The 22,663-nt window shown below is 41.1% G+C and overlaps 1 protein-coding gene across 14 annotated transcripts in view; it reads left to right on the top strand.

Annotated features, from left to right (window-relative positions):
* Positions 1–531: 531 nt before the first annotated feature.
* cep170aa (centrosomal protein 170Aa) overlaps positions 532–22,663 on the top strand; it is a 119,111-nt gene continuing 96,979 nt past the window's right edge. For 12 of the 14 annotated variants that reach the window (XM_078557355.1, XM_078557356.1, XM_078557367.1 and 9 more), the window contains exons 1-6: positions 532–671; positions 1,226–1,258; positions 17,935–18,024; positions 18,294–18,375; positions 19,209–19,264; positions 19,426–19,561. In XM_078557355.1, coding sequence (XP_078413481.1) covers positions 567–671; positions 1,226–1,258; positions 17,935–18,024; positions 18,294–18,375; positions 19,209–19,264; positions 19,426–19,561 — 502 coding nt within the window. In that variant the 5' untranslated portion in view covers positions 532–566. Of the gene's footprint in view, positions 672–1,225; positions 1,259–17,934; positions 18,025–18,293; positions 18,376–19,205; positions 19,265–19,425; positions 19,562–22,663 lie in introns of all 14 variants that reach the window. The other 2 variants (XM_078557354.1, XM_078557362.1) reach the window with 2 other exon arrangements.

Below are 22,663 nucleotides of genomic sequence, written 5' to 3'. Positions count from 1 at the left end.
GCTTCCTCTGAGGCAATCTTTTTCTGCTGCAGCAATGATGTATTCATATAATAGCCATTCAGAGTCTGTCATACAGCACATTCACAAATGTCAAACAATAAAGCCACTATTTAAGTGGTTGAAAGCTATGCATCTGTTGTGATGTAATGAAATGATTCAGTTTACAAAAGAGTCTTAAGCGTTATGTGGGAAGAGTCTTGCAACATGCAACATAACTCCACAGGAGATCAGAGCAGTGTTTAAAAAAAAAACATTTAATTGCTTTTTCTGTTGTTTTTTTCATTGGCTGTTAATTTTCAGAGGCTGCAAGTATCAAGCAGCTGCACTTCATAACAGCTGGTGGCTTGTATATAAATTTCCAGCCATCTTCAATCCTGCAGAGTCAGTCATTTCCTGTGATGGCTTCTGACATCTGGCTTTAATCAGCACACAGAATCCACCAATGTTTATGGAAGGATGCATAAAATGCTTCCAGTAGTACTGTGAAGGATAAGTGAACCTAATATATATTTTTTTCCCTCCGTAGGATGACGTAGCCTTGAAACAGCATTTAGTAACGGCAGAAAATGAGCTTAACATCCTGGTTTTTGGTGAGCAGCGGAGGCACACGTCACCGGCTGCCACGTGAGATGATCTTTGTAGGCCGGGATGACTGTGAATTGATGTTACAGGTAACTTGCTTAAGGAATGTGCATCTAAAGCCTTGCTAGGACAATCTTATAGCTTTTGATGCAGCTGTATACACAATGGAACTCAAACTGCCAGCAAGATGGTTCAGTTTAACCGATTTTTCTTTTTGTCTGAATCTCTTGAAGGCATTTACTAAAATAATTTATACTGTTTACAGTAGACCGTATCAGCCAGTAAGGAGTTGAAACTCTTTAGACAATGACTTGACATTGAATATGATTTCTTCTCTGTATTGGAAGAGGAAAGCAGCAGATTTGAATGAATCCAAAATTAAATGCTTTATGACTGCCACATCTAATATTTGTCTGAAATCCAACTTTCCTGACTTCAAATTTAATTAGGCTCGTGGTGTAGTTTTTTCAACATGGATTCATTATCATTTCTATGTATGCCACACAAGTTCATTTCTGTTTTTATGATTTTCCAAAAGAGTTAACCCCCAAGTGTTTTCCAGCATTTCTAAAGCTTTTGTTTTCTTTCCCCTCCTCATTATGCATTTTTATTTTGGATAACTGCGTGTTTAAATTTTTTCCAGATGGCCAAAGTGTGCAAAGTCCTGCCGATACGAGTGAGTAGGAAGAATATAAAAGTTCTTTTAGGATTGGAATTTGTTTCCTAAAGTTGTGTATCACGTTTTAGTGGAATAGAACTTTATATTAAAAAAAAGTTGTCACAAGGATTTAGTGCGGTGTGAATTAGCATTTACACTTTTCTTGTATTCCTTCTCCTCCCTCAGCACAAATATGTGCAGGCATGAACCTTTTTAGTTTAAAATGAATGATGAGAGGAAATTATTACTCAACCTTTGTAAGGTTGCATGTTCTCTTCATTGTGCTTCACTTTTTAATACTTTTTGCAACTTTTAAAGGATAATTTTTGAAACCTTCTAGCCCAATGTATTCAAGTTTGTCTAAATGTTCCAGAGGAGGAATTGGGTAGTGTAGTGTGCCTTGGAACGATTGCCCTGGATTTCAGTCAAACTCAGCTGGGATAAATATCTATTCTCTCAGAAGGATTTGTAAGCAAAAAGAGGCTAGGAACTGTCAGTCCAGTTTCTAGTGGACATAGACATAGTCAAAATCTGATACTAATTTGGCATTACATTGGCAATCTTACTCAGACAAGCCAAAGGAAACTTGATGTGAAAGGTGGACATATGGACGGAGGGACTTGGAGCAGGTCAGTCAGCCCTTCCAGCCTGCTCTGCCATTCAGTAAAATCATGGCTGATTTAACTGTAACTGCCTACTGACTCCTGGGAACCCTTTGCCCCCCCCCCCTTGTTTATCAAGAATCTATAACCTCGCTTTGAAAGCATCCAAAGACTCTGCTTTCACTGCCTTTTGAGGAAGGGAGTCCCAAAGACACTCTACCCTCTGAGAGAAAAAATTTCTTCTCATTTGTCTTAAATGGGCGACCCCTTATTTTTACACTGTGACCCCGAGTTCTAGATTCTCCTACAAGAGGAAACATCCTCTCAACATTGACCCTGTCAAGAACCCTCAGGATCTTATATGTTTAAATCAAGTCGCCTTTTACTCTTCTAAACTCCAGCAGATGCAAGCCTAGCCTGTCCAATCTTTCCTCATAAGATAACCTGCCCATCCCTGATATTAGTTTAGCAAGCCTTCTCTGAACTGCTACATCCTTCCTTAAATAATGAGACCAATACTGTACACAGTATTCCAGATGTAGTCTCACCAATGTCCTGTACAACTGAAGCATAGCCTCCCTACTTTTGTATTTAATTCCCCTTGCAATAAGTGCTAACATTCTATTAGCTTTCCTAACTACTTGCTGCATCTGCATACTAGCCTTTTCACAGAATCACAGAATTGTTACGGTGTAGGAGGAGGCTGTTCGGCCCATCGTGTCTGCACCGGTTCTCTGAGGATTTTAACTTCGTGCCAATCTCCTCCCTTTTCCCTGTAACCTGTACATTGTTTCTGTTTAAATAATCATCCAATGCCCTCTTGAGCGCCTCAATTGAACCTGCCTCCACCACACTTTCAGGCAGTGCATTCCAAACCCTAACTACTCGCTGTGTGAAAAAGTTTTTCACACCTCGCATTTGCTTCTTTTGTAAAGCACTTTAAAACTGTACCTTCTGGTTCTTGATCCGTTTACGAGCGGGAATATGTTTCTCCCTATCTACTCTGTCCAGACCCCTCCATGATTTTGAAAACTTCTATCAAGTCTCCTCTTAGCCATCTCCTCTTCAAGGAAAACAGTCCCAACTTCTCCAATCTCTCCTTGTAACTGAAGTGTCTCATCCCTGGAACCATTCTTGTGAACCTCTTCTGCACTCTCTAAAATGCGTTCACATCCTTTCTATAGTGTGATACCCAGAACTGTACACAGTACTCCAGGTGAGATCTAACCAATGTCTTATATAAGTTCATCACAATCTCCCTGCTCTTGTACTCTATGCCCCTATTAATGAAGCCTAGAATACTGTATGCTTTAGAAACAGCTCTCTCTACCTATCCTGCCACCTTTAATGACTTTTGAACATATACGCCCAGGTCTCTCTGCTCCTGCACACCCATTAGAATAGTATCCTTTATTTTATACCATGTCTCCATGTTCTTTGTACCAAAGTGTATCGCCTCACTCTTCTCCACATTGAGCTTCATCTGCCACCTATCTGTCCACTCCACCAATGTGTCAATGTCCTTTTGAAGTTCTACACTGTCCTCCTCACAGTTTACAATTCTCCCAAATTTTGTGTCATCCACAAATGTTGAAATTGTCCTGCACACCAAGATCGAGATCATTCATAAATATCAGGAAGAGCAAGAGTCCCAATACCGACCCCTGGGGAACTCCACTACAAACCTTCTTCCAGCCTGAAAAATACCCACTAACCATTACTCCATGTTTCCTATCCCTCAGCCAATTTTGTATCCACGTTGCTACTGTCCCTTTTATTCCATGACCTTTCCTCAAGTCTGCTGTGTAGCACTGTATCAAACGCCTTTTGGAAGTCCATAAAAACGGCCTTGCCCTCGTCAACCATCTCTGTTACCTCTTCAAAAAACTCCAGCAAGTTAGTTAAACACTATTTCCCTTTAATAAATCCATGCTGACTCTTCTGCATCCACATTTTTCCATGTGACTATTAATTCTATCCCGAATAATTGTTTCTAGAAGCTTCCCCACCACCGAAGTTAAACTGACTGGTCTGCACTTGCAGGGCAGACCTTTGCAACCATTTTTGAACAAGTGCGTAATGTTTGCAATTCTCCAGCCTTCCAGCACCTCCCCTGAATCCAGGGAATATTGAAAGATTGTTGCCAGTGCCTCTGCAATTTCTATTCTCACTACTTTCAATATTCTTGGATGCATCTCATTGGTCCCGGTGCCTTTTCAACTTTAATAGCAACAGCTTATCCAATACCACCTCCTTATCAATTTTAAACCCTTCTAGTGACTGAGTTTCCTCCTCTGTCACCATGGCCTGGGCAGTATCTGCCTGACAGGTAAAGACAGATGCAGAGGTATTTGTTTGACACCTCAGCCATGCTTCTTGTCTCTGTGTAAATCCCATTTTTGGTCCCTAATTGGCCCTACTCCTCCTTTTACTATTGATGCGCTTATAGAATACTTCGGGATTCCCTTTCATGTTAACTGCCAGTCTTTTCTCATAATCCCTCTTTGCTTCTCGTACTTGCTTTTTCACATCCCTTCTGAACCTTCTATATTCGGCTTGGTTCTCAATTGTATTTGCTACCTGACACCTGTCGTAAGGACACTTTTTCTTAATTTATATCTCCTTTGTCATCCAGGGAGCTCTGAATTTGTTTGTCCTACCCTTCCCTTTTGAGGAACATACCTTCACTGTGCCCAAACCATCTCCTCTTTGAAGGTAGCCCATTGTTCAGCTACTGTTTTTCCCGCCAACCTTTGGTTCCAGTCTATCCGGCCCAGCTCCATTCTTGCCCCATTGAAGTCCACTCTCTGCCAGTTGATTATTCTTACTCTGGATTGACCAATGTCCTTTTCCACCGTTATCCTAAACCTTATGATTCAATGATCACTGTCCCCTAAATGTTCCCCCACTGTCACTTGATCTGCTTGGCCCACCTCATTCCCAAGAACTAGGTCTATCAGTGCTTCCTTTCTTGTTGGACTGGACATATACTACTGTAGGAAATTCTCCTGACCGCAATCTAGGAACGCTCGTCCCTCACTGCCCCTTACACTACCACTATCTCAGCCTATATATAGGTAATTAAAGCCCCCCATTATAACTACTCTGATGTTTACATGTCTCTGTAATTTCCTTGCAGATTTGTCCCTCTGCACCCTTCCCACTAGCTGGTGGTTTATATATTGCACCGAGCAATGTAATTCCTTCTTATTCCTTGGCACTAGCCAAATTGATTCTGTCCTTGAATCCTCTGACACATCCTCTTTCTCCAGTACTACAATACTCTCCTTAACCAAAAATGCCACCCCTCCCATCTTTTTTCCCTTTCCTATCTTTTCTGAATACCTTGTAACCAGGAATATTTAACACCCAGATCTGCCCTTCCTTAAGCCAGGTCTCCGTTATTGCCACAGCATCATTATCCCACAAGGCAATCTGTGCCTGTAACTCCTCACTTTTGTTAACTACACTCTATGCATTAACATACACACAGTGTAACCCTTCATTACTTGCTCCCTTACTCTAACTCCATCTATTAATTTACTGTTCTCTATTTTAGTGCTATCTGCCTCTCCCAGAATTCCATGCACCCTGGTATTACTTTCAAATATTTTCTCCTGATTCCCACACCCCTGCTGAGTTATTTTAAACCCTCCTCAACAGCACTAGCAAAAACCACAAGGAACTCAGTCCCAGCTCTGTTCAGATGCAACCTGTCTGGCTTGTACAGATTCCATTACTCCCAGAGCCTGTCCCAGGAATCTAAAGCCATCCCTCCTGCACCATCTTTACAGCCACACATTCATCTGTCTTACCTTCTTATTTCTGTACTCAATTACACGTGGCACTGGGAGTAATCCAGAGATTATTACTTTTGAGGCCCTGCTTGCTAATTTTCTACCCTCTCCTTAAATTTCGAATGCAGGACCACATCCCCCTTCCTACCTATGTTGTTAGTACCAATGTGGACCATGACCTCTAGCTGTTCGCGCCCCTCCTCCACCACCACCACCACCACCAGAATGTCCTGCAGCCGTTCTGTGACATCCTTGACCCTAACACCAGGCAGGCAATAAACCATCCTGGAGTCACCTTGACAGCCGCAGAAACGTCTGTCTGCTCCCTTAACTAAAGAATCCCCTATCAGTACTACCCTACCACTCTTCCTCCCCTCCTGTACAGCTGGGATATCCATGGTGCTATGGGCTTGGCTCTTGCTGCACTCCTCCAAGGATCCATCGCCCTCACCCGATATCCAGAATGGAAAACTGGTTAGTGAACCACTGGGGGACTCCTACACTACCTGTTGGTTTCTCTTGGACTGCCTGGCGGTCACCCATTCCCTCTCTGCCTGCTTGCCCCTAACTTGTCCTGTGACCACCTCTCTGAATGTGCTGCCCACATAGTTCTCTTCCTCATGAATGCACCTCAGTGACTCCAGCCGTTGTTCAAGCTCTGAAACGTGGAGCTCAAGTTTGTGCAGCCGGTGACACTTCCTGCACATGGACTTGCTTGGGTCACGAGAAGTGTCCAGGACTCCCCACATGCCACAGGACAGGCATTCCGCTTGGCTGAGCTGTCCTGCCATGCCTTAAACTTTTAAATCACTTTACTTACTTTAATTTTAGTTATTTTTACTTACTTTAACTTACTTTAACCTTACTTTTGTACTATTAACTATAAACTGGCAACCAGTAGAAAGTGGAAATTCTTCACCCTTACTCACAAATCAGCTCCCCCTCCTGTATCTATAAATTCTTACTTTTCCTGCGCTAGTTTAGAAATTTACGTTTCTGTACTCGCACTGTTTTCAATTTCCCGACTATGTCTTCACTCGTGCCTTTTTACTCCCCAAACACACACCGTTTTATCCCTCAAATGTGTGCCATGTGATTCGTGCACAAGGACACCCAGAATCTCCCTCAGAGTTCTGCATTTTCTCACCATTTAGTTAATATGCTTTTTTTATTCTTCCTGCCAAAATGGACAATTTCACATTTTCCTGCTTTATACTCCATTCGCCAGATCTTTGCCCATTCGCTTAACCTATGTCCTCTTATAGCCTCCTTACGTCCTCTTTACAACTTAGATTCCTACCCATCTTTGTATCATCAGCAAATTTAGCAACCATACCTTCGATCTCTTCATCCAAGTAATTTATATAAATTGTAAAATGTTGAGGGTCCAGGACTGATTTTTGTGGCACACCACTCGTTACATCCCGCCAACCAGAAAAAGACCCATTTATGGCTACCCTCTGCTTCCTGTTAGCTAGTCAATCTTCTATCTATGCCAATATATTACCCCCACACCATTAGCTTTTATTTTCTAATAACCTTTGATGTGGCAACTTATCAAATGCCTTCTGGTAATCTAAGTACAGTACATCCACCAGTTCCCCTTTATCCACAGCAAATGTGGCTCCTTCAAAGAACTCCAATATATTGGTTAAACATGATTTTCCTTTCACAAAACCATGTTGACTCTGCCTGATTGCCTTGAATTTTTCCAAGATCCCTGCATAGTTTCCAACATTTTCTCTATGACAAGAGTTAAGCTAATTGGCCTGTAGTTTCCTGCTTTCTGTCTCTCTTTTTCCGAATAAAAGAGTTACATCTGCTATTTTCCAATCTAATGGAACCTTCCCTGAATCCAGAGAATTTTGGAAAATTAAAACCAACACATCAACTATCTCACTAGCTAGCCACTTCATTTGATACCCTAGGAATGAAGTCCATCAGGACCCAGGGATTTGCCAGCCTGCAGCTCCAATAGTTGGCTAAATACCACTTCCCTGGTGATTGTAATTTTCTTGAGTTACCCCCTCCCTTCCAGTTCCTGATTTACAGCTATTTCTGGGATGTTACTTGCATCAGTCTTTACTAGAGGACACAAAATACCTGTTCAGTTCATCTGCCATCTCCTTATTTTCCATTATTAATTCCCCAGACTCACTTTCTATGGGGCTAATGCTCACTTTGTTAACGCTTTTCTTATTTAGGTACCTATAGAAACTCTTACTATCCGTCTTTATATTTCTAGTTAACCTTTCCTCATACTCTAATTTTTCCCTCCTTATTTATCTTTTTGTCATTTTTTGCTGTTCTTTATATTCTGTCCAATCTTCTGACCTGCCACCGTCTTTGCGCAATTATATGCTTTTTCTTTAAGTTTGATGCTATCTTTAATTTTTTTAGTTAACCGCGGATGGTGGGTCCTTCTCTCGGAATTTTTCTTTCTCGTTGGAATGTGTATTCCAAAATATCTTTTTAAATGTCTGCGACTGCATCTCTATTGACCTATCCCTTAACCACATTTCCCAGTTCACTTTAGTTAGCTCTGCTTTCATTCTCACATAATTGCCCTTATTTAAGTTTAAAATACTTGTCTTGGACCACTCTTTTCTCCCTCAAACAATGTAAAATTCAATCATATTACGATCACTACAACCCAGCGGTACCTTCACTGAGCTAATCAATTAATCCTAAATGCCTTATTGTTGCAGAATGCAATGCTCTTCTCAGCATATTCTTGAATTAATTAAAGGGAGGGTTTACTTTGACTGGTGGTGCTATGCTACACCTGACTTGGAAGTGTTTAATGCTGAAACTGAAGTGAGGATCGCATTGTGGTCTTCTCAGTCATGCGTTGTTTGCTGAAATATAGTCACTACACAAAGGGATGAAAAGAATAATGCAGTTAAAAATTTCCAATAGCTGGGTGACCTGCCTATGCAAAATTTTTTGGCCCTCCTACCACTTCTTAGTAAATCTTTATTGTAACCTCATTGTATAAACAGAACATAGTCTACTGTTTAATCCAGTTGTTTTTCTTCAGTCCAGTAATTCCAAGTAAGCAATTATAATACAGTTAAGCATATTCAAATAATGCAGTCTATCTGATTAAGTGAATTTGAATTAATAGATGTGGGTTATAAAGGTCACCCAAACTCAATGTTTGCATACTGTTTACAGCAGAGGATTAAAGAGGGCAATACTGTTGGTGTGGTGTACATAGACTGCCAAAAGGCATTTGATGCAGTGCCACACAACAGTCTTGTGAGCAAAGTTATAGCTCATAGAATAAAAGGGACAGTAGCAACATGGATATGGAATTGGCTGATAAAAATTGGATATTTTTCACGATGGAGGAAGGTTTGTAGTGGAGTTCCCCAGGAGTCAGTGTTGGGACCCTTGCATTTCCTTAATGACCTACACCTTTGTGTACAGGGTGCAACTTCAAAATTGCGGATGACACAAAACTTGGAAGCATTGTGAACTCTGAGGAGGATAGTGTAGAACTTCAAGAGGATGTAGACAAGTTGGTGGACAGGTGGCAGATAAATTCAATGCAGAGAAATGTGAAGTGGTCCATTTTGGTAGGAAGAACATGGAGAGACAGTGTAAAATAAAGGGTACAACTCTAAAATAAGGAGTACAACTCTAAAGGAGGTGGAGAGCAGAGGGACTTGGGTGTAAATCATCGAAGGTGGCAGGACAGGTTGAGAGAACAGTTAATAAAGCATACAGTATCCTGGGCTTTATTAATAGGGGCTCAGAGTGCAAGAGCAAGGAGGTTATGTTGAATGTGTATAAGAAACATAGAAACTAGGGGCAGGAGTAGGCCATTTGGCCCTTCGAGCCTGCTCTGTCATTCAATATGATCATGGCCGATCCTTTATCTCAATGCCATATTCCCAATTTCTCTCTATACCCCTTGATGTCCCTAATATCCAAAAAGTTATCAATTTCTTTCTTGAATACACCCAGTGACCCGCCCTCCACAGCCTTCTGTGGTAGAGAATTCCACAGGTTGACCACCCTCTGACTGAAGAAATTTTTCCTCATCTCAGCCCTAAATGGTCTGCACCGTATCGTGAGACTGTAGCCCCTGGCCCTAGCCTCCCCAACCAGGGGGAAGCATCCTCCCTGCATCCAGCCTGTCTAGCCCTGTTATAATTTTATATGTTTCAGTCAGATCCCCTCTCGTTCTTCTAAACTCTAATGAATACAGGGCCAATCGAACCAATCTCTCCTCATATGACAGACCTGCCATTCCCAGTATCAGCCTAGTGAACCTTCGCTGCACTCCCTCTAATGCAAGTATATCCTTTCTTAGGTAGGGAGACCAAAACACAGTACTCCAGGTGTGGTCTCACCAAGGACTTGTGTAACTGCAGTAAGACATCCCTGCTTCTGAACTCAAATGCTCTTGCAATGAAGGCCAACATACCATTTGCCTTCCTAATTGCTTGCTGCACCTGCCTGTTTTGCTTTCATTGACTGGCTGGTGTACAAGGACACCCAGATCCCTTTGTACATCCACATTTCCCAATATATCACCATTTAAATAATACTCTGCCTTTCTGTTTTTCACACCGAAATATATAACTTCACATTTATCCACATTATACTGCATCTGCCATATGTTTACCCACACACACAACTTGTCTAAATCGCCCTGAAGCCTCCTTGCATCCTCCTCACAATTCCGCCCATTTTGGTCACTAGTTCAGTCTCAGCTCATGTATTGCCTCCAGTTCTGGGTGCTGTACTGTTGGAAGGATGTGAAGGTATTAGAGAGGGTGCAGAAAAGATTCTCAAGAATGGTTCCAGTAATGATGAACTTCAGTTATGAAGTTAAATTGGAGAAGTTAGGCCTGTTTTATTGGAGAAAATAAAGTTGAAAGGAGAGTTGATAGATGTATTCAAATACACGAGGGGTCTGGACAGAGCAGTTAGGGAGAAACTCGTAAAACGATCGTGAGGGCACTGATTTAAAGTAATTAATAGAAGAAGCAAAAGTGATATGAGGCGAGACTTTTTTACGCAGTGAGTGGTAAGGGTTTGGAATGCACTGCCTGAGTGTGCGGTGGAGGCAGATTCAGCTGAAGCTGAAACATTCAAAAGGGAATTAGACTGTTATCTATAAAAGAAGACTGTGCAGGGTTATGGGGAGAAGGCACAGGAAGGGCTGCTCATTCAGAGGACTGGTGCTGACACAATAGGCCAAATGGTCTCCTTCCTGCGCTTTAACAATTGTGATTCTGTGATGTAGTGAGAATGTGGTTGGAATTTAAGTCTTGCAGAGAGTTGTGTGGTTTGCTTCAATGACTAAAGTGATCTAACCTAAATGTTTACCTTTTCCTCCTAGATGTTTGTGTAACTTTAGAAATTGCTGCTGTTCTTGAATTCCTGCTCTATGTTTGTGGCTTTGCACCTAAAATATCTGAAGCTTCTGCACTTGGCCTGATTTGGCTTCTTTGTGTATGAAATTAACAACACTTGGATGTCCAATTGAAAACTTACACTATAACAACTTCAGAGCTATTAATGTCTTTTGTTGAATCATTTAAATACCATGATTTATAAAGTGTAATGGCCTGATTTTCTTTTCTCAGTAGCGACGAGAGCTGAGAAGTTTGCGTTGTTGAGGGATGCGATAGTACCGCAGCTTCTGGCAAGCTCACTTACACTAAAATTTGGAATCGCAGTGCAACTTAATGGGTTCCTGTCCTACCATGTCTATTTTTAAAGCTTTGCCTGTTGCCTTCAACTAGGATGAATTTTTTTGTGCAAATAGTTAGGACTGATAATCAGGGATGTAAATCAAGGAGTCAGTTCTCCAGATGTTTATGAACCCATCCACAAAATAAACAGATGGCTGTTAATTGTGAATAAAAATGGCTTTCATTATCATCCCCCCCCTCCCCCCCCCCCCAACCCCAACCCCTTGCCCACTCCTTTCTACCTGCCCTTGACTTCCCCTCGCTCCTCTAGCTACCACACCCATCCAGCTCTTCAGTTTCACCAATGTCGGAAACAGCACTTGGAGGGGAAGAAACTTTCCCAGAGTGGGGGTGCTGAAGAAAAGCCAAAGTACATACCTGGCAAACTTTTAAAAACTGTTATAAGTGTTAAAGTATTTAAAATTTATAAGATTTTTTATAAGTGCCCCAGACGTTTGAAAATATTAATCGTTAGAAAAAACTTACTGTCATTGAGCTGAAGACTGACCTTAAGGGGCTTGTCTTCAGCTTGTGTTATCAAAAGTGGGTGTGGTTTTACTGGCAATGCGTTGTGCTGGAAGCCCTCACTGCTTGTCCTGATGCTAGGCCCTGCTGCAGGAAGAAGGGGAAATTTTCACTGCAGCCTTCTGAAGAGATAAGTACGGATTTTTTTGGGGAAGCAAAGGCAGAATGCTGCTGCTTTGCTGCAAAGGAGGAAAATCCAGACCACTAAATGTGCCAGTGTAGCAAGCCTGAAGAGGTATCTTCTATTTCGACTTTTAGACCATATCCCCTGTGTTTTGGATGGGTTGGAGTAGCTCTTTTAAGTTAACCTAATTTTACTGCTCATTGTCTAAATGTGAGCAGAAGCATTTGCAAAGTGAAATTGGGAACTCTTAGCTAAAAATCTCTAATGTCACTGTTACTGGCATGTTGCCTATTTGTATGCGTGGATGTTTTTCTACTTGGGAATTCCTGGGACTTTTCAAGTTGTACTTAAACAATTGCACTACATCAGGAAAAGCAGCTCTAAAGATTCCAGTTGCACTGTTCATTCATTGACTTATGGGAAACTTGATTCAGAAGTATGGGGGGAGACACCTTGACCAGATTGTTGCCTAACCCACCTACTACATGCAGCTTTACTTTCCTAATGGGCTGTTCTTTCATCAGAAATAGTCTGCAATACTGCAATTATGAGATTGATCCTAAGCTGTTTTACAAATGAATGCTTTAACTGTCCATTTACCTCAGTGCAAAATGCAACTGACTAATTACTTAAAGGATTCAAAAGAAAATAGTGCCTTGCAGTTTGGGCTTATGCATTTAAAACAATAAAAACTGACAATCACCAAGACTTTTTTACCTATCAACATGAGTCTGTACAAGTATTTTGAATTGATTCTTTTTTTAAATTTAAACAAAGCATTGCATGCTTACTACAAAGGCAAATTTTGTCATTGTGTGAATTTACTTGAAAATATTACTAAATGTGCTCCAGACTTTTTGATACAGTTGAACATGTATAGAATTCTACAGCACAGAAATGGACCATTCAGTCCAACTGAATTTCACTCCATATGAGCTCTTAAACACTTAGTATTTTCTAAAATTATTTTTTTTCTTTACTCTCATTGCTCTTATTGGAATAACAATGGTCCTTTTAAGTTTATTTTATTCCAGCAGCAAATCTTATTCAACTATGTCCAATTCTGTTTTACCAAAATTAGACACTAAGCTACTGAATGCTTTGGACAATCATGCTTAATAGTAGAACATAATAAAAATCCTGGGGCAGAGAGCTGCAGTTCATACTAAATTGCTGGGTGTATATATAAACTTATGAACAATGATGGACGGGTAAAGAACCTCTGGTCCACTCAGACTGCCCCACACAATTGCAGTCCTTGTGAATCATAATCCATATATGTCCCATACCATCCAAAACCATGTGATATACTGAATAAGTATTGCTCAAATCTGCATGTATGATGCAAGGGTTAAAAAACATGAGGGGCTATTTTGTGAGGATCTCTGTGTGAATACATTCTTTGGCTCCAGACACAAATCTTAAAAATCAGGAATGCCAACTTCTCCTTGTATTACTGATTTACACAAAGCATCCTGAACACAATGTAAAACTAACACAAGTAAAAATAGGACATGGCAGATAATATTCAGCCAAACACATTTGGGTGAATTGCTAAATCCCATTAACAGTACTCATCCTCATAGAAACTTATGTCACAGGAGGAGGTCTGGGCCTGGTGATTCTTCTACTTTTAAAGAAGCTAAACCCCTTAATATTTTCTCTGTCAGTATGTTTATCCCATCCAATATTTCACACCCACTTCTTTAACTACAGGGTCTGCATCATCCCCATCTTTTGTCAAGACAAGATACTAAGTAATTTCTTGAGAACCAGGGCCGCCACCTCCAAATTCTACTTTTTGTCTTACTCTTTAGTCATCCTCTGGCTCTTTATGGATTTCTGAAACGTTTTGTTCTTCAGTTCAAACCATGAGGTCTCATTTGATATAAAAACAGAAAATAATGGAAATACAGCAGCATCTGTGGAGAAAGAAACAAAGTTAAAGTTGGCTTCATTTGATGATTGTTCTAGCTGGCATATTCTCTCTCCTCACAGCTGTAATAGTTTATGTAACTAATATTGTGATCTCATTTGTAATTTCATCCCTGCACTTCCTGTACTCTGGGCTTTCTGTATTATTTAGTTTTCTGTATATGACATAAGCTTGCCTTTTTTGCCTTATCCCACCCTGTATCTCCTTAATGCAGAAGAGGACTCTAGATTTGGAAGTCCCACCCTTTTTCTTTGTGGAAACATACTTGCTCTGAACCCTCAATATCTCTTCCTTGAATGTCTCCCACTGCTGTGACAGATTGCCTTAGCTGTTTCCAGTCCACTTTTGCAAAATCCCATCTCAGCTCAATAAAATTGGCCTTTCCTTAATTGAGGACTCTCACATATGATCAATCTTTGTCCTTTTCCATAACTATGCCAAATCTAACTGAATTATGATCCCTTCCAGCTGCCCAGTTTCATTCCCAAATACTAAGTCCAGAACAGCTTATCTTGTTAGGCTTGCTATATACTGATTTTTAAAGGATTTCTCTTGAATGCATTTTAAAAATTCTGCACCCTCTATACCTTTTTACACCATCCCAGTTAACATTAGGGTAGTTGAAATCCCCTACTATTACAGCCCAGTTGTGCACACTTCTCAGAAATTTGCCTACATATTTATTCTACTATTTCCCCTTCGGATGTTCAGGACATTATTGTACACTCTCAGCCATGTGATTGTCCTTTGTTCTTGCCATCTTTGTTTTTCAGTTCAGCCCATATGGCCTCATTTCATGATCTTTCTAACCTATTAATCCCTTCTCTCAGCTGTAATTGTTTCTTTAACCAATAGTGTGATTTCCCCCCCGCCCTTGTTTAATGCCTCTGATGTGTTTGAAAACTCTGTAACCAAGAATGTTGAGCTGCCATTCCTGCCCATCTTTAAGCCATTTTATGGTAATGATATCAAACTTCCAATGGTCTATCTGTGCCCTCTGTTCTTCTGCCTTATTCAGGAGACTACTTGCAGTGAAATATATATCATTAAGCACTGTTAGACTCCTTTATCTGTTTTCTACCCTTTGTTTCCTCCGCTTTACGAATTTTCTGTCTTTCATTTCCTGCTTTGCTTCTCTCCCTTCTTAATCTTCGCTCAAGTCCCTCTCCCCCTGCCAAGTTGGCTTAAACTCTCCTGGACAGCACTAGCCAATCTAGCTACCACAATATTATCCCTGGCCCAGTTGAGGTGCATATTGTTGTCTTCTGGTTTATACAGTCCCAGCTTCCTTAAACTGGTTCCAATGCCCCAGGAATCTAAAGTCCTCCATCTTGCACCATCTCTCCAGCCATGCATTCATCTGCGCACTCCTACTACTTCTGTACTCACTGGCCTGTGGCACCAGGAATAACCAGCTCTCTCCCATGTGTGATGTCACCATAGGTGTCTTTTTTTTAATCTTTTTCTTTCTGACATTCTGCTGCTCTGTTTAAATCATCTGAAGTGTCTCCTGTGGTGCTCTGCACCCTTTGCCTTTTCTAACTTAGGCCTTTGAACCCAGCCGAACAGCCAGTGTTATAACTGAGCACTGACATGTCTTCTTTCTTCCTTAATGGAAGTTTCCCTCCCACTGTGGTTGACAGGGCCCTCAACCATGTCCGACCCATCTCCCGTGCCTCTTCCCTCACCCCTTCCCTTCCCTTCCCTCCCAGGACCATGTGATAGGGGTCTCCCTTGCATTCACTTTTCACCCCACCAGCTTCCGCATCCAAAGGGTCATCCTCTGCCATTTCTGCCAACTCCAACATGATGCCACCACCAAACACATCTTTCCCTCATTCCCCCCTGTCAGCATTCTGTACTGACCATTCCCTCCTGGTCCACTCTTCCATCACCCCCAACATCTCATCCCCTTCTCATGCAATTGCAGAAGGTGCAACACCTGCACCTTTACCTCCTCCCTTCTCACCGTCCAAGGGCCCAAACGCTCCTTTCAGGTGAAGCAGTGCTTCATGTGCGCCTCCTTCAATTTGGTCTACTGCATTTGCTGCTCCCAAGGCGGTCTCCTCTACATTGGAGAGACCAAATGCAGACTGGGTGACCACTTTGTGGAACACCTTCGCTCAGTCCACAAGCATGACCCAGACCTTCCCGTTGCTTGCTGTTTCAACACACCATCTTGCTCTTATGTCCACATGTCTATCCTTGGCCTGCTGCCGTGTTCCAGTGAAGCCCAACGCAAGCTGGAGGAACAGCACCTCATCTTCTGATTAGGCACTTTACAGCCTTCTGGACTTAATGTTGAGTTCAACAACTTCAGACCATGAACTCTCTCTTCTATCTTCACCCCTTTTAAAATTTTTTATTCATTGTTTTATCCCTTTAATTCCTTTTTCATCCCTTTTTTCTATACTTTTTCCCCAACCAATGCCCCCCCACCCCACTCCAAATGGGCCATATGTCACATGTTCAATGCTGTTCTTTCACAGACTGTTGACCCTTGCTCTGCTATTCACACAGTCTGCTTTCTTACCTTTATGCCACTATCAGAACCTCCTTTAGCCCTTACCACTACCATTAACACTCCCTTTGTCTTGTGTCCATGACATCTTTGTCAATCTCTCCTTGGCCCCTGCCTATTGCTGACCTTCTATCCTGCTTTACTGGCTCCACCTCCCTTAAACAGTATAAATTCCATCACATTTCCATTTCTCTTTAGCTTTGAAGAAGAGTCATATGGACTCAAAATGTTAACTCTGTTTCTCTCTCCACAAATGCTGCCAGACCTGCTGAGTTTTTCCAGCATTTTCTGTTTTTATTTAAGATTTCCAGCATCTGCAGTATTTTGGTTTTAACTGAGTGGGATTACATTGATATAATTATGTTAATCAAAGCTGGTGTCAGTTGTGGCCTGGGAGATTGTAGGTCACTTCTACTAACGGCAGTAGTATAGAATTCCTTCAATTTATTTTTAAAACATTTAATACTAGCATGATTTGCTTGAGTTCAGGGCATTGAAAATAGGTTTGGTTTGGGGTATTAGTTTTGGGCTGAAATGAGGACGGGATGCAAAGTCCCTCCTTAGTAATGTCAAGTTGGTTGCAGTTATCATTCACTATCAGTGGATGTGTTGTTGTACTTGGGGAAAGGGGCACTGAGTGAGCCTGCAAGAATGGGCAGAAAGAGTACCGGGGCAGGCTATTACAGTTGTCTACCCGTTTGAATAGCAACTTGGTGTTATTCCTCAAAGCTTTGCAATGAAAAGCTTCACAATACTTAACCAACCTCCTCTTCTAACTCTCAAACTCTCCAATTGTACAGGCATTTGAAGCCCCAGTTTTAGACAGCATATGGTGAAAAATTCCAATTTCTGGAAGCCTCAAGGCAGAATAGTTAATCTGAGTTTTGCAAGGCTTCCTGTACTATTGAAATTCCTCCATTATGTACAGGAGACATAGATCTTCCCTGACTATACAATTATTGATCAAGATCCTAACCTATGGACTAGATGAGCGGCCTGGTCCATGCAGATGATTCTCTGATGTCATCACGTGCAAGAAAACATCTCAAAGTACTTTAGATTAAGGAAGATTCCAAGCTGGAGGGCAAAAGGAAAAGTCAAGAACATGGCACAATGAAAGAGAGAGGTTTTGAGAAGGAGTTTAAAATTATCCGGGGAGGAGGCAAGGTGGATGTAAATGCAGTTGTTGACCCATTAACGATGCTTTCTGCAATCTCCTTGGTGAAATAATATTTCAAATGAAGATAATTTAATATTTCAAATGAAGATAATTTAAACCAGGAGCTGCAAAATTAATGTAATAAAGCGTGCTGCAATTTGGACTCGGTGCTGTGTTGAGCACTCTTCAAAAGCTAAGTGAGAAAAAGAGATTCCACTCGGTTAGTGGAAGTTGGTGAATTTTTAATGTGTTTTCTCATTTGTGTCTTTTCATTCGCCCTCTGAATAAAACAAAAGTGGGGAATTGTTTTCTTTTACAGTCCCGCAGTGTGGACAAGCAGCATGCTGTTGTCAACTATAACGCTGCTGAAGATGAGCATAAAGTAAAGGATCTTGGCAGTCTAAATGGGGTATGTGACAAGCCATTGCTTATTGGTCAGTGACTTTGACACCATTTTTGTTTGAGCTTATTTTTGAAGTTTTTTATTATATTTTTAACACTATACAAAATGCATATATGTAACACTTGGAAAATATTGCAATTTCTAATGCTTACTCTTTAAAAGATTCAGAGAACCACACTAAATAAAATTTGCCAAGACAGAAATATAGTTAAAATTTCAGATTGATGAAGTAGGAATCTTTCATTAATTCCTGACCAAGGTGCCTTTGTTTTCAGACATTTGTAAATGAAGTCCGAATACCAGAACAAACCTATATCACTCTGAAGATTGATGATAAACTTCGATTTGGGTATGATATCCTTTCCAAAAAAAGCTATCTAGTTAGTAAACAATAAAATGTTGCAAATAGAGTTACATCGAGCCGACAGCACAGAAGCAAGCCATTCAGTCCAACCTGTCTATATTGGCATTGATGCTCCACAAAAAGTGCCTCCCACCCCTCTTCCAACAGAATTCGTATTTCCTTCTAATCTTTTCTTCCTGGTGTGGTTCTCTAGGTTCCCTTAAATGCCATTTCTTAAATTACTATTTGTTGTAAATATAATTGGTATAATATAGTAGGCTTGAGGGGTATGCAAGGAGATTTTCCACTTTGATTTTATTTTTACTCCTAATTTTCTCCCCTCCTGTCTTGAAGGTGATGACTTCTGCATTGTGGTTCGTTGGGTCCCAACAGACCCTCAATACTAGTTGTGGTTGTTCTTCATGTTTGAACAGGTTATTTGACAATGGAAAGTCATCACAGCTGAACTTGATCCTTCCCTCGTGCATACTTGCCAGCAAGGATCATTGGATAGTGATGAGCAACAGAAATCCTACTTGATTCCTCCTCCTCTTTTCAAAAAGCCTTCTAACCTTTAAGACTTTCACTGATGCGCTGTATGAGATCATTGCGTGTTATGCAATCAGAATATTTATTGGATATATAGTTTAACCTGGCAGACCATCAGTGGGATTCCGCAAGTCATCATTTAGAATGGTGGTCACATTTGCTGAATGTCCTCAGCTAGTTTCCTTGCCACATCTCTAGCAACAATCATAAAATTTGACAGTTACGATTCAATGCTTACATATATTTTAGTTCGCAATGCTGCTGTTTTCTCCTTCTTTTCCTTAACATGCCTTACATACCAATTTGTTTACTGTGGCAAGAGGGGAACTGCGGGTCCCAGAGGAAGCACTTAAGGTAAGGCTAGCGAAGGTTGCCTGAAAACTGCCTGTGTGAAATTTTATGATAAAATATTTTGCATTTATTTTTTGGCATTGGGACGTTAAGTATTTCTTAGAAAACACAACATCTGTACCCTTAAAGCAGAGTTTTCAGAAATAATTAAATCTTGTTTTTAGCATGAAAAGTTTACAAGCCAGTTGCAGTTACCGCAGAAACCTCCAGAGGCTGAAGGATCAAAGGAGGCACCAGACAGCTCTGTGGAGGCCAAAGCTGAATTGATGGCTAGTGTAGTGGAAATGCATAAAGCTTCAGGTAATTTGATAAATATTACTTTAACATTATTGAATAAGTTTTATTTTTATAATTTTAATTATATATCTTTAGTCACTTAAACATTGCCATATTGAAATGTCTTTTGTAACTCTCCTGTTAGCTGCATGTTGTGTTGTTCCATCTGTGCTATCACATCTGTTCATTATTGAAGGGCTCTGCCTACGCAGTGAGTTCACTTTGCTTCGTTGCCATCCATTTTTCAGGAACCAGAAACAGGGGAATAAGAAAGTACTTGGTGAATAATATACCAAAGTAATGAATAGTAATTTAATTCTTTACTAGTTTTGAACACATACAAACTTAGGTCTTGTATATCTTTATAATTATCTCAATCATCCACTATGATGAGCTGTAGTAGATTCCATAACCAAATTAGTTGACTTAATAAAGGTTCTTAATAAATCAGATGCTTGCAGCTGAATGTGACCTCAGCCAAATTAAAATTACACAATTCACTATGCTCAGAGGCTGTTTTGTCCAAGTGTTAGAATTTCTGCATTTGAAGTTGAATTTTTTAATTTCAGTGTATATAGTAACACTAGACACTATTGCTCATTAAATAGAAAAATATTTTGTTTTATGTATCAAACTTTGATAACTTGGCTAAAAGTGGTATGTAAAAAGCCTTGATACCCTTGCATCTGTAAAGTTATTCAAATGTATTTGTTGTTCGTGCATGTGATATCGAATGAGTAAGCAGAGGCTGTCAAATTTTGTCTTCTCTTGCTCCTGCGAAGTGGCTTGGGACGTTTTTGCTATGTTATGTAAAGGCTAGTTATACTTGTTTCACTAATTAATAAACAGAGAAATTCACAGTAAGCACTAATTTTAATTAGAAGTGAGATTGAGGTTAAGAACAATAAGTTTAGCCTGAGACACTGGTCAGAGAGGGGGATGGAAATGTTGGGAAGAGTACATATGAAGTTTATTTGTTTGTGTTTGTGTGCGTGTGTGGTGCGGTGGGGGAGGGGGGGTTGGGCACTGTATTGAACAAAGAACAAAGAAAAGTACAGCACAGGAACAGGCCCTTCGGCCCTCCAAGCCTGCGCCGATCACATTGCCCATCAACTAAAACATTTTGCACTTCCGGGGTCCGTATCCCTCTATTCCCATCCTATTCATGTATTTGTCAAGCTGCCTCTTAAACACCACTATCGTACCTGCTTCCACCACCTCCTCTGGCAGCGAATTCCAGACACTCACTACCCTCTGCGTAAAAAAACTTGCCCCGCACATCTCCTCTATAGTTTTCTCCTCTCACCTTAAATCTATGTCCCCTAGTAATTGACTCTTCCACCCTGGGAAAAAGCTTCTGACTATCTACTCTGTCCATGCCACTCATAATTTTGTAAACTTTATCAAGTCACCCCTCAATCTCCGTTGTTCTAGTGAGAGCAATCTGAGTTTCTCCAACCACTCCTCATAGCTAATAACCTCCAGACCAGGCAGCATCCTGGTAAACCTTCTCTGCACCCTCTCCAACGCCTCCATATCCTTCTGGTAATGTGGCGACCAGAATTGCATGCAACATTCCAAGTGTGGTCTAACCAAGGTTCTATACTGCTGCAGCATGACTTCCCAGCTTTTATACTCAGTACCCCTGCCAATGAAGGTAAGCATGCCATATGCCTTCCTGACTACCTTATCCACCTTCGTTGCCAGTTTCAATGACCTGTGGACCTGTACACCCAGATCCCTCTGCCTGTCGATGCACTTAAGGGTTCTGCCATTTACTGTATAATTCCTGCCTGTATTAGACCTTCCAAAATGCATTACCTCGCATTTTTCTGGATTAAACTCCATCTGCCATTTCTCCGCCCAAGTCTCCAACCGATCTAAATCCCATTGTATCCTTTGACAATCCTCTTCACTATCTGCAACTCCTCCAACCTTAGTGTCGTCTGCAAACTTACTAATTAGCCCAGTTACATTTTCCTCCAAATCATTTATGTATACCACAAACAGCAAAGGTCCCAGCACTGATCCCTGCGGAACTCCACTAGTCACAGCTCTCCATTCAGAAAAGCACCCTTCCACTGCTACCCTCTGTCTTCTATGACCAAGCCAATTCCGTATCCATCCTGCCAGCTCACCTCTGATCCCGTGCGACTTTACCTTCTGTACCAGTCTGCCATGAGGGACCTTTTCAAAGGCCTTACTGAAATCCGTGTATATAACATCCATTGCCCTTCCATCGTCGATCATCTTTGTCACTTCCTCGAGAAACTCGATCAAGTTAGTGAGACACGACCTCCCCTTCACAAAACCATGCTGCCTCTCACTAATACGCCCATTTGCTTCCAAATGGTAGTAAATCCTGTCATGAATAATCTTCTCCAATAATTTCCCTACCACTGACGTAAGGCTTACCGGCCTGTAATTTCCTGGATTATCCCTGCTACCCTTCTTAAACAACGGAACAATATTGGCCATTCTCCAGTCCTCTGGGACCTCACCCGTAGCTAGTGAGGATACAAAGATTTCTGTTAAGGCCCCAGCAATCTCCTCCCTTGCCTCCCTCAGTACTCTGGGGTAGATCCCATCTGGCTCTGGGGACTTATCCACCTTAATATTCTTCAAGATGCCTAACACCTCTTTTTTGATCTCAACATGATCCAGGCTATCTACACACTCTTCCCTAGACAAATCGACTGCTAAGTCCTTCTCTTTGGTGAATACTGATGAGAAGTATTCATTTAGTATCTCTCCCATTTCTTCTGGCTCCACACACAGATTCCCACCTCTGTCCCTGAGTGGGCCTACCCTTTCCCTGGCTACCGTCTTGCTTTTTACATATGTATAAAAGGCCTTGGGATTTTCCTTAATCCTGGTTGCCAGTGACTTTTTATGACCCCTTTTAGCCCTCCTGACTCCTTGCTTAAGTTCCTTCCTACTTTCTTTATATTCTCCACGGGCTTCATCTGTTCCCAGCCTTCTAGCCCTTACGAATGTTTCCCTTTTCTTTTTGACTAATCTCACAATATCCTTCGTTATCCAAGGTTTCTGAAACTTGCCATGCTTATCCTTCATCCTAACAGGAACATGCCAGTCCTGAATTCTTATCAACTGATGTTTGAAAGC

Source organism: Cetorhinus maximus, chromosome 14 (genome assembly GCF_964194155.1).
Source record: "Cetorhinus maximus chromosome 14, sCetMax3.hap1.1, whole genome shotgun sequence".
NCBI lineage: Eukaryota > Metazoa > Chordata > Chondrichthyes > Lamniformes > Cetorhinidae > Cetorhinus > Cetorhinus maximus.
This window is presented reverse-complemented; position numbering and strand designations above follow the sequence as displayed.